The sequence below is a fragment of the Coffea arabica genome, chromosome 4c, assembly GCF_036785885.1.
Source record: "Coffea arabica cultivar ET-39 chromosome 4c, Coffea Arabica ET-39 HiFi, whole genome shotgun sequence".
Taxonomy (NCBI): Eukaryota; Viridiplantae; Streptophyta; class Magnoliopsida; order Gentianales; family Rubiaceae; genus Coffea; species Coffea arabica.
This window is the reverse complement of record NC_092316.1, coordinates 17,330,890-17,341,607: the sequence shown is the minus strand read 5'-3', so window position 1 is coordinate 17,341,607 and position 10,718 is coordinate 17,330,890. Positions and strand designations below refer to the sequence as shown.

The 10,718-nt window shown below is 35.7% G+C and overlaps 1 protein-coding gene across 4 annotated transcripts; it reads right to left on the bottom strand.

Annotated features, from left to right (window-relative positions):
- Positions 1-337: 337 nt before the first annotated feature.
- LOC113738387 (uncharacterized) lies at positions 338-5,195 on the bottom strand. 4 transcript variants are annotated; one of them, XM_027265570.2, is made up of 7 exons: positions 4,683-5,182; positions 4,419-4,528; positions 3,268-3,346; positions 3,045-3,112; positions 1,876-1,942; positions 1,518-1,604; positions 338-740 (listed from the first exon to the last, which is right to left on the bottom strand). In XM_027265570.2, the coding sequence occupies exons 1-7, from the start codon at positions 5,122-5,124 to the stop codon at positions 736-738; spliced, it is 858 nt and encodes a 285-aa protein (XP_027121371.1). In that variant the 5' UTR covers positions 5,125-5,182; the 3' UTR covers positions 338-735. The 4 variants fall into 4 exon arrangements, 2 of the variants coding, with proteins under 2 accessions (XP_027121371.1, XP_027121369.1); XR_003460139.2 differs by lacking the exon at positions 338-740 and adding an exon at positions 2,785-2,923 and having other exon boundaries at positions 1,533-1,604; XR_003460140.2 differs by lacking the exon at positions 338-740 and adding an exon at positions 2,785-2,863 and having other exon boundaries at positions 1,533-1,604; positions 4,683-5,181.
- Between the last annotated feature and the right edge of the window lie 5,523 nt (positions 5,196-10,718).

Here is a 10,718-nt window from a genome sequence, read left to right as displayed (position 1 = left end):
ATTGCCTCAAATTGAATATAAGAAATTGCTAAGCCAAAGATTGTAATTCATTTCTAAATTTTTATATCTGATAACGAATATTGTCCAACGCAAATATCTCCAACTTAAATATCTAAAGAACCTCAACTTTGACCCTTTTTTAACCGATTCCAAGTGGGAAACGTGTTAGGCAAATGATAGTTTTCTCCATCAAGAGATAACTTTGTTTTCAAGGCGTCACCTCATATTAAAGAGTTGAAATGAGGTCTGGTGGCCAAAAAGTCTACAGGATAGATCAAGATATTGTTGAATATAACCAAAAAATGAGGTTTATATGACTACCCCACCCTAGAGAAACTTCTACCCTAACCTAAGATTGCATCATGCACTGCCACAGCAAATAAGGAACATTAGCGTCAGCAGATATATCAATTACAGAGTTCTCTGAAGCTTTACATAGGCCATAAAGGATATTTTCCTGTTAGCACTTCTACATTAAATAGATATATATGTCTACATTGAAAACCTCCTGATACTCTGATAGTGTCTAGTGTGCTACATACTAGAAACTCGTAAACCCGTTGGACGAAAACTGAAAGGAAAAAACTGAAGTTTTCTTATGCTAATGAAAAGTTCTAGGGCATATTATTTCTTTTGTCAGTCCTTCCTCCCATTCCTTTTGGCATAATAAACAAATGATGATATGTTGTCTACAGAACTTTTTTCTTTCGCCTTTTACAAAGGAATATCTTCTGCTCAGCCTACACCAATTGCTGGAGAGGTTCAGTCTATTTAAAAAAAAAAACTCGTACACTTCTATCTGATATAGTATGCTATCATGCATAATCTGTAGCATACTCCTCATCTATAATTTGAGAGGATATCTATGAGGCACGTTGATTTTTGCTTTTATGAAGGAGCTATAGGTATCCATAAACCAGGTGTTGTAAACATCCTCTAAATATTACATATAAAATGAGTTCTACAGTATTGGCAGTCTAGGAATTACAAAATTAGTTATTTTGAAGAATAGAAAAGGAAATGTGAAGTTAAAATATCTGAAAAATATTGTTTGCCAATTGTGTGATCATCAGTGCGCATGTATATACAGTAATCTAGTCATATGTACCAAAACCTCAATTCAACCTCCCAAGTTCCGCTTGCAAAAAAAGAATAAACATATTTCATCTTTCATAAAAGCTTCATTGTAAACAAGAAAAGGGATAAAGCATATATTATATCTTTTCTTTCCTTCAAATCTAGGCAAAGAAAGTACATCAAGGGACACGACGAGAGAGGAAGGTTGGGGTAAAAAAAAGAACATATATCAGAGTCCACTCATCTGAGCAATTCATTTTTTCCCCCTTCAGGGATAAGTAACATAGAAAACAAATTGCATAACTAGTACAAAGAGTATTTTCCTTTTGCTCTCCCCATATGTACAATGAATCTCAATTCTAACTGACAAAAAATTAATTGTACAAGTAGAAGAACAAAGAGGACTAATCATACTTAAAGAGGTAACTTGGTTGGGGTACCTGGATCACGTGGGTATTTTTTGGGTGTGGTGCCATCTTTTAGACAAATGATTGCAGTTCTGGGTCCATACTTGCTTTTCGATTCCACTAAGTTCAAAGGGAAAAGTACGCAAATATATTAATTAAACAAATATGTAAAAAGTAAAACAACATAAGTGTACCATAAAACTTGTTTTCTATGCTAAAAAAACCCGAGGGGATAACATCTACAACCAATTATTCCAGTTAGCAAATTCCTATAAAATGGACTAATAAATGGCTGTATAAGGATTTACTATCAAAAGATTGTGTAATCAAATTTTTAAGCCAAGAAAAAATGCAAGAAATGTATTACAGAAACTGCAAATCGGCAGCATACCATTGCATGTTTGCAATACTGAAGCACCCAGCAAATTAACAGCTCTCTTTGCACTTTTGACTTCCTCCTGTCAAAGGATTTTGAAATCAAAATCTCCTAATGCTTAAACAAACTTTTCTTTCGAGGAAGCTTATGATGAATTGCTATATAAGAAAAAACGCCAGTTGCAATCTGAAATGAAGCATGTAAATTAGTATAATCTTTAATTATATACTGTAGAGCCAAATCATTACCTTAGGCACTTACAAATAAGCATAATTCAATTCATACTCAACATTGTGTTGTGTAGGCTTGTAATCTTACAAGTTGATTCACAGAAAAAACCTCTTTGATTGCACTCTAAGGACTGTACAAAATCTTCAGCAAAATTTTCGTTTTCTTCGGCATTTGGGGGTGGATGATAGGAGGGGGGGGGGGAGTAAGAATTATATTCTATTTATTCTGATAGGTAAAGTTTGGAATGGTTCCTCTCCTTACCAACTGCAATTCAAAATTCTATTTTTTACTCAAATGTCCAAAACTTAGGGCAGGAGCTAAAATTTCATTGAGACAGGCAGCATTTCTTAGTAAACAAAAGTAACAGGCCATGCAAGACTAGTTTTTGCGCAAAGATATTCAGAGGAAAATTATTTTTGGTAGCAAGCAAGATCCCTTTCATGTAATCATATTAGAATTTTCATCAAACATAACTTGCAGCCTATTAAACAAAAAAAAAAAGTGTCCTGTTTTAAATATTTTCATTTCCCTATCAAGGGATATATGCTAATCAATTACATTATACTAACTGATGTTTCGATCTGAAGCAACTTAAACAATAAAACCACTGGTTTTATCTGCTATTAGACAAAGTAATCAAACAGCCTGTTACATGGTACTTATATCTGCAGTAAGCAGGACGACTGTACTTACCCTTCAAACAACTCAAACAGAATTCCACTAGTCTAAGCCCCAAATTTATCCACAGATGTAATCGCTGCTACCAAATGTTCTGACCAATACCACAAAAGACTGCTGTTAAAGTACTTGTCCTATCTAGAATTGGAAAAGCCTGCAGAAAAGCTTATGTTGCATCACTGATCTTCAGTAATTAGGGTCTTCAAAGGAAAAGGAAGCCATGCATTTCTCAGAGAAGTAGAAGAAAAATTTTAAAGGGATTGGTAAATGCAAACCTGAGGATTATGGCCCTTTGCTGCTACAAACAATCCACCCACACGTACTAGAGGAAGACAATACTCAGCTGAAAGATTCAAAAAGATCCTTGAAGAACAATATAGTACTCATAGATACACTAAAGGAATACAAATAATTAAAAAAATATATGAATGTACATGGAGACGCATATAAACATACAGGATATGAACTTATTTTATGTCCTTATCCAGTTGCATTTACCTAAAACTCTCATTTCTGCAACTGCTCTGGCTACAGCAACGTCAAACGCCTCTCTGAACCCAGGATTGTGTCCCAGGTTCTATCATACACAAAGTTCAGGAAAATGAATTTATTAAAAATATAAATTTGACTACAGCAAAAGAATTGCAGAAAGGATTAAAAAACGAAAAACTTCATTCTCTGATCTGGAACAGTCAATTACACTGGGAAAGAACGTGTTCCCGTCACACAGAGAAATAGAATATAGTATAAGGAAAATGAACATGAGAATCCAGCATACCGAGGAGAAGTTTTGACAAATTGATTGAAGTACCACTTATTATAGATATACTGAGATGTAAAATGGATTGTGAAGCTCATTAAAGAGACTAGCTATCCTAGGTTTGGTTATAATTCTTACACATGTAGAACAACAGAAAGCATGAGCCCTATAAGAGCAGAACTCACCCCCAGCCAACTTCAAATGACAATACAGGGAAACTCTTACAGTAGAAATTTATAAAAGAACTTATCTATGGACTACGACAAATTAAGCTCGTAGATGCAGCACTGCCAAATAGACCAATACCTCCTTGATTCGTTCAACTGAAGGCACTAGAAAGAGGTGTTCTATGATAAAGAAAGTAGATATGAACTAGGGATAAAAGAATTTTGAAATTTTCATGACATTTTCATACTTTTTGCATTGTGATTGAATGTTTGGTGTGGCTCCATTTTTTTTTTTTTTTTAAATAAAAACACAGTAAGAGGGCACCAAACGGAGAACCACAGAGGCTACATAATGGGATGGGGTTAAGAATGCAGGGCAGGGGATGTGGGTGCTGGTACATTTTTTAGGTGGCTGGCCCCACCCCTGCCCATTACCATCCCTACTTTCAAGGATTTGCATTGGGACATCAGAATCCTGGTTAAGAAATCACGAAACAGAACAAAGGCGCTAAAAAGGGAAAGAAAAGAACGAGATGCAAGCTAAAGAAAGGAAATTGAAGTTAAATGACTAGAACTTAAGTCATGTCATCAATCATTAATGAAGAATACCAAGAGAAAAAGATCAAGATCTATCAGCCCAATCCAATTAGAATTTCATGTTGAGACAAGTATTGCAGCATTATCAAACCACATGCCAAGCCAGCAATTTTCAAAGCCATTACCTCAGCTCTTTCTCTTATAACTTGCACATTTGACAGACCGGTGACGCCAACCGCATGCTCCAAGAAAACACAACGCTTATTCATAGACTCCAAAAGGGCAACTTTCCAGCCTTCACATAAGCAAGAACCAACATTCATCAGCGTTTCATTTCAATTCCAACCAACTATACATCATAGTGATCCTTTATCAACAATGTTCATCAAACAAAACTCTAATTTCTTGAATCATCAACAGTCCAGCTAGGGAAAAAAACTATAATATACCAGGGCAAGCAATAGCAAGAATTATTCCTGGAAGGCCCGCCCCGCTACCGACATCAATAAGATTCAGGTTTTCGCAAGAAGTCCCACAACGGGAGAGATAAGAGGTCTTTATAGGCTCTAAAATGGCCAGTGAATCCTCCACATGCCTTTCCATTACCTCATTTTGCCCTCTAACAGCAGTGAGGTTCATCTTCTGGTTCCATTCGAGGAGGGAGTGAATGTAGAGATGGACTTGTTGTTGTTGCTTCTGAGTTAAGGCCTGGAAATGGGATTTGGGCAGGGCTGGAGTGGTGAATATGGACTGCGGTTTTCCACTGGGGCTGAATTTGAATGTGGAGGGACTTGGGTTTGGACTTGGATTTGAAGCTGGAAGGTGTTTGACGAAAGTCCCCAGAGAAAAAGGAGACTTAACGGTTGATACTCTGCTTCGCCAAAGCAGCATTTTGGCGCGCTAACTTGCTCTGGTCTCTCAGAACTTAACTAGTTTGTTATTTTTTTAGTTGTTTTTTTAGTAAAATGGATAATGCGTAAAAAGCGTTCAATAAACATACAACTCGCAACATGTACAGCAAGATCTCTGTAAATTAATATTTGATAAATCGATTGTCTCCATTAAATAATAATTTTTGCTGTTCTGGGGAGCTAAAGTTATAATTTCAATAAAATAATAAGATAATAATTTTTTTAAAAAACATTACCTAATCTTTTGACCCCCCATTCATATCATTAATTAATAATTTAATAAAATTACATATAATATTTTCTTTAAATATGAGTCTATTATTATTCATATACATAATATTGTTAATTTGATTCATTATATGCATTTAATAAAATGGAAATAATAACTATTATTTAGTATTCCAAAATTTTTTTGACATCTTGATAATAAAAAAATGATGTCAAAAAAAAAAGAATAATTCATACTTTTAGAAAATAAAAAAAAAACCTTAATTGACAAAATGAGCGTTTCTTTGAATTGTAAGCGTACTCGATACGATTAATTAATACCAAAAATTTTAATGTATGTAAACCTCATCGATAGGGAAAAAAAACCCATCATGGAAAAAATATTAACAGTGACTTTGTTTATAAGATTACGAAGACTTATGTAGTAAACTCAGATCTAACCCGTATACCCGACGAGTTTTGACCTTAGAATTCCAGAATCGGGTCCGGGTTAGATCCGGATCTAAAGGGTTCAAATTTAAATATTTCAAATTAAATCCAAAATCAATCACAAATCCAATATCTAAACTTAAACAAATCAAATTACAAAACTAAATTACAAATAATTCGTAATAGTCAATCCAAAACTAACCACAAATTAATCTACAAAGTTATTACAATATTGTTAATTTGGTAAAAGAATATATTTAAAAATATTTATATTTTATAATTATTAATATATTATTTGGATCCTGGATCGAATACGAGTCGAAATCCTATATTCCGTATCCGACCTATTTTTGTTAGAGTAAGCGGGTCCAATTTCAAGTCCGAATATTGAATGTTTCAACTCAAACCTGAAATTTTATTGGATTTGGGTCGGGTCGGGTCTGAACCCGACCCAATGATACCCCCACCAGCGTGAGGCACGGGAATTGGTATATGAGTAAGAATTAACATTTTCTTTTAACAACTTGGCTACGAATATTTGCTTTGTGGTTTTATAAGCATGTAATGGAGTGGCATCGCAGTAATTTAGGAGAAGGTCATGAAGCTTTGCACCTTTGATTAGGGGTAACCCGAAAATCCGTCGTATCCAATTCGATCCGATCCGAAAATTAGGATATCCGATTTTTATTATTTGATCGGGTCAAAAGAGGGTCGGATATCCGCTAAGATGCGGGGAGGGTTAGGGTCACATAATTAAAAACTTGTGAGTACCCGATCCGGCCCGCATATATATATATATTTTTTTTTATTTTTATTTTTATACACACACTAAAAAATAATAAGTTAGAACTAAATAAGTAATTTTATTGAACAAATTGCATTACAAATATGAGAGACTATAGTTTATTTACAAAATTCATTTGTAAAGGCCATGATCTTATATTTTATAGAAAAAAGTTTAATTAATGTGGAACATATATATTAAAATTGTGCTACTTATTTCAAACTTTTATTGATTTTGAATTCTTGTAATTTTTTTCGTTTATCTTATATTCTCTTCATATGCTTTTTTCTTGGTGGGAAACCTTTATTTAGAAAAAAAAATTATTAAATCTTAGATGAATGTGTAAAATATAAAATTAAATTGGTATAAATTATTTTTTAAAAAATTAAATGATAAATGGGGCGGGACAGGTACCCGGTGATCCGATCCTATCTCAGTGGGTACCCGTTATAGGATACCCACTGATATGCGAAGCGGGTAAAGGTCAGAAAATAGATGACCTGCAAGTTGCGGGTTGGATCAGCCAAATGATAAATGGGACGGGTACCCGACCCACGCCCACCTCTACCTTTCATAATAAGTGACAAAGGAGGTCAAGCGAACTACTTGCAGTGTCTATGGAAATGCAAAGCTTGTTGATTAGAATAGTTCTAATTAAACCCTTGCGTACATTTTTTATTAAATCCTTTTAGGGATATCAAATTATTGAGAGTAAATGGTGCAAAATATCATCAAACCGTTATATCTTTTATCGATTTCTTCACTTTAACTTTTTTCTTAACCGAAAATGTCACTTAATTTTTTTTCTTAGACAAAAATGTTACTCAACTATTAAAAATGCAATTTCTTGGTCATTCTATTAAATTTAGGCGTCAAATGCTATTGAAAAATCACATGCATGATATGCGCAAAGAGTTCCATGGATAAAATAGTCGAAGTTTTAAAAAAAATCGTGCACAGAAATGGTCGACTTCATCATCTTTCTTATTTAGGTATAGTATTAGCTTCTTCTAACTACCAGTTTTCCTCCTGTGGAACAACAAAAATCTTAAAAGTACGAGCAATCTCCAGTATCAATTCCTCATGGTGGCTTAGGTGATATCCATACAGAACATAAGAGCAATGGGCTTACACTAGGCATGGATTCTCTTAAGATCAAGATTATATTTTCATCTCTTTAGGTAAAGATTTCGGTATATCATTAGGTTTCGTGCAAATGGCCCAATTTTGGGAGTGAAGGCCTTTCTTTTGAAATTAGATTTCGGTTAGGGACTTCTATGTGGTTTGATTAAAGTTCTTGATCCTTTAATATAACTAATTTTGGCCCCAAGAACATTGTTCTTTCTTCCAAAATTGTCTCTAAAAGAAGATTTGGATATTTTTACTCTTCAATGATTACTTGTGCAAGTCACCTGTGTGACTTTCCTACGGCCTTAATGCACAAACTTAACAGAATGACTAATAAATTATGTTTAAAGAGTTGAAGGACATATTTGGCTAAGAAAAAAGTAAAGTGATATTTTTAGCTTAGAAAAAAGTTAAGTGATATTTTTGGGTGAAAAAAGGTTAAGTGATAAAAAGCGATAAAAGGTAACGGTTTGATGACATTTTGCTCCATTTGCTCAATTATTAGATTTTAGTTAATTTTATACTTTTTAGGAATAATTTTCAAGCTAACTTTTTTGCCACTTGTTTTCCTTATCATTTTTATTCCTCATTCCATTTTAACCTTTTATCTTCTTCCTTTTGCTTTTATCATTGTCATTTGCAACTCTCTGCCTTTGGCCAGTATCAACAACCGATTCCCCATGATCTAACCTGAATACATGCCCAAATATCATGTTGGTGGATGTTGGCACACAAAATCTACAGAAGTAAAATTCCTTTTGCTCTTTGCCGTCAAATTCTCAATTACATGAAACCTCATGGGATGAAGAAAATATTTTTAAATGTTAGGGAGATTGTGTAGCAATAGATGAAGCCACAACTAGGTTATGCGTAATTTACCCAAATCAAAATTGCATCAAGTTTCGAATCCATTTTGCCACTGACTTGAATTAAAAATTCACATTCAGGCATATCGAATTAGTTTTGGAGTGAAACATGAACATTGTAGTATTATGGTACAGAAACCAGAGAAACCAGAGTTTGTAGGGAGCAAAAGGAATCAAGCTCGAATGAAAGAAACCAATTAATAATGAATCAATGGACTAGTGAACGAATGAACTTCAACTTTCATTAATTGAATCTGGAAAACAAATTACAAGAACAAAAATAATGGATTTAGCTAAGAAGGGGAAAGATCGAAGGAAAATTTGGGAGGGAAAAATGAGGATTGCTCCTCAAGTTAATTCAAACGAATCTGAGGGAATAATTCCAAAAACTACTGAATTGAGCAGATAGGCCTGCTTTTAATGCTAACAAATCCTAACAGATTATTAACTAGACTAATAAGAGTGAGACACATGTCCCATTGCATCTGCAAGTTGCCACGCTTTTGAATTTCTGTTAGAATAGCTGAAACTCCAGAAAAGGCGTGATTCTTTAATCACGCCATCGATAACCTTCTGGTCCAGTGATCACGCCTTCCACTATTGACATCCACGCTTTCTTTGTTCTTGCTACCTAGCTCTTGCTTCTGACTTCAATTAAGCTCTCACTCCATTACAATACCTCCCCCCATAGCAAACCTTGTCCTCAAGGTTGAAACTAAGGAAATTTCTCCTTGATCATCACAGCATCCTCCCAAGTTGCATCTACAGGTTCAGTTCCCCACCATTGTACTAACCCATAGTGTCACAGCAGTATTCCCTCTTTTGATCATCCTTCTGCCTAGCAACGTTACTGGTTCCACTCTGATCAGCCCCCTTTCACTAGTGTCTGGAAGTTGTAAGATAGGTGTAGCTTTGTCTCCCAGCTTCTTCTTCAGTAGGGAGAGACATGAAATACAGGGTGTATCCTTGATGCAGTAGGCAACCTAAGCTTCTAAGCCACCTGACCAATCCTCTCTTCTATGAGGTAGGGACCAAAGTACTTGGCAAATAGCTTGGTATTGTTCCTAACCATCACAATTGATTGTCTGTAAGGTTGCAGCCTCAAGTAGACCCAATCACCTATTTGAAATTCCCTCTCACTCCTGTGTTCATCAGCATATTTTTTCATCCTCTCCTGAGCAGCTTTCAGATTATGCTGTAGCAGCTCGTCCATTTGCTTCCCATCCCTTAAGAAATCACCCACTGTTGCCATCTTAGCCTGCTCATAGGGACCAAGAGCTAGCTGAGGTGGCTTGGTTCCATACAAAGCCTCGAAGGGGGTCATCTGTATAGCAGTGTGGTAAGTAGTGTTATACCACCACTCAGCCAATGACAGCCATGTGTTCTATCTCCTGGGTTTCAAGTGAGACATACACCTGATATACATTTCCAATACGTGGTTGACCCTTTCTGTTTGGCCATCTGTTTGAGGATGGTAGGTTGTGCTCATGTTTAGCCTCACCCCCAGTAGTGTGAATAATTTAGTCTAGAATTGACTGATAAAGATCTTATCTCTGTCTGAGACCATGCTTTGAGGTATGTCATGTAGCTTACTGACATGATCCAGGAAAATTCTAGCTATCTTAGGAGCATCAAAAGGGTGAGATAAGCTCAGGAAGTGGGCATACTTAGTAAACTTGTCCACTACAACCAGGATGGTGTCCTTCCCTTCTGATCTGGGTAGCCCCTCTATGAAATTCATGGTGATATGACTCCAGGAGTGTTGTGGGATGAGGAGAGGTTGGAGAAGTCCTGGATAGGCCACACGTTGATCCTTACACTTCATGCAGGTATCACATTGCAATATTGCTGTCTTGATCTCCTTGAACATACCTGGCCAGTGAAATAGCTGGTTAGCTCTCATCCAGCTGGCCTATATGCTTGAATGTCCTCCTAGTTGAGAGTCATGAAGGGTAGAGGTGAGTTTTTCCTTATTTCTTCCCCCCGGCCTACTACAACTCTCCCTTTATATCTTAGAATTCCACTTTGATAGTTGTAGTTTGAGTTCAGCCCTGGACATGTTAAGATTTCCCTGATGATATCTTGTGCCCAATCATCACCCAGGTAGCTTTCCATCACTTCTTTCATCCATTCTGGTGT

Coding starts and splice junctions, on each gene's coding strand:
- LOC113738387 (XM_027265568.2), bottom strand. CDS start 5,124: ATGCTGCTTTGGCGAAGCAGAGTATCAACCGTTAAGTCTCCTTTTTCT. Junction 1,943..3,044: donor CAAAGGGCCATAATCCTCAG/GTTTGCATTTAC, acceptor ATCCTTTGACAG/GAGGAAGTCAAAAGTGCAAA. Junction 1,605..1,875: donor AGTATTGCAAACATGCAATG/GTATGCTGCCGA, acceptor CTTTGAACTTAG/TGGAATCGAAAAGCAAGTAT.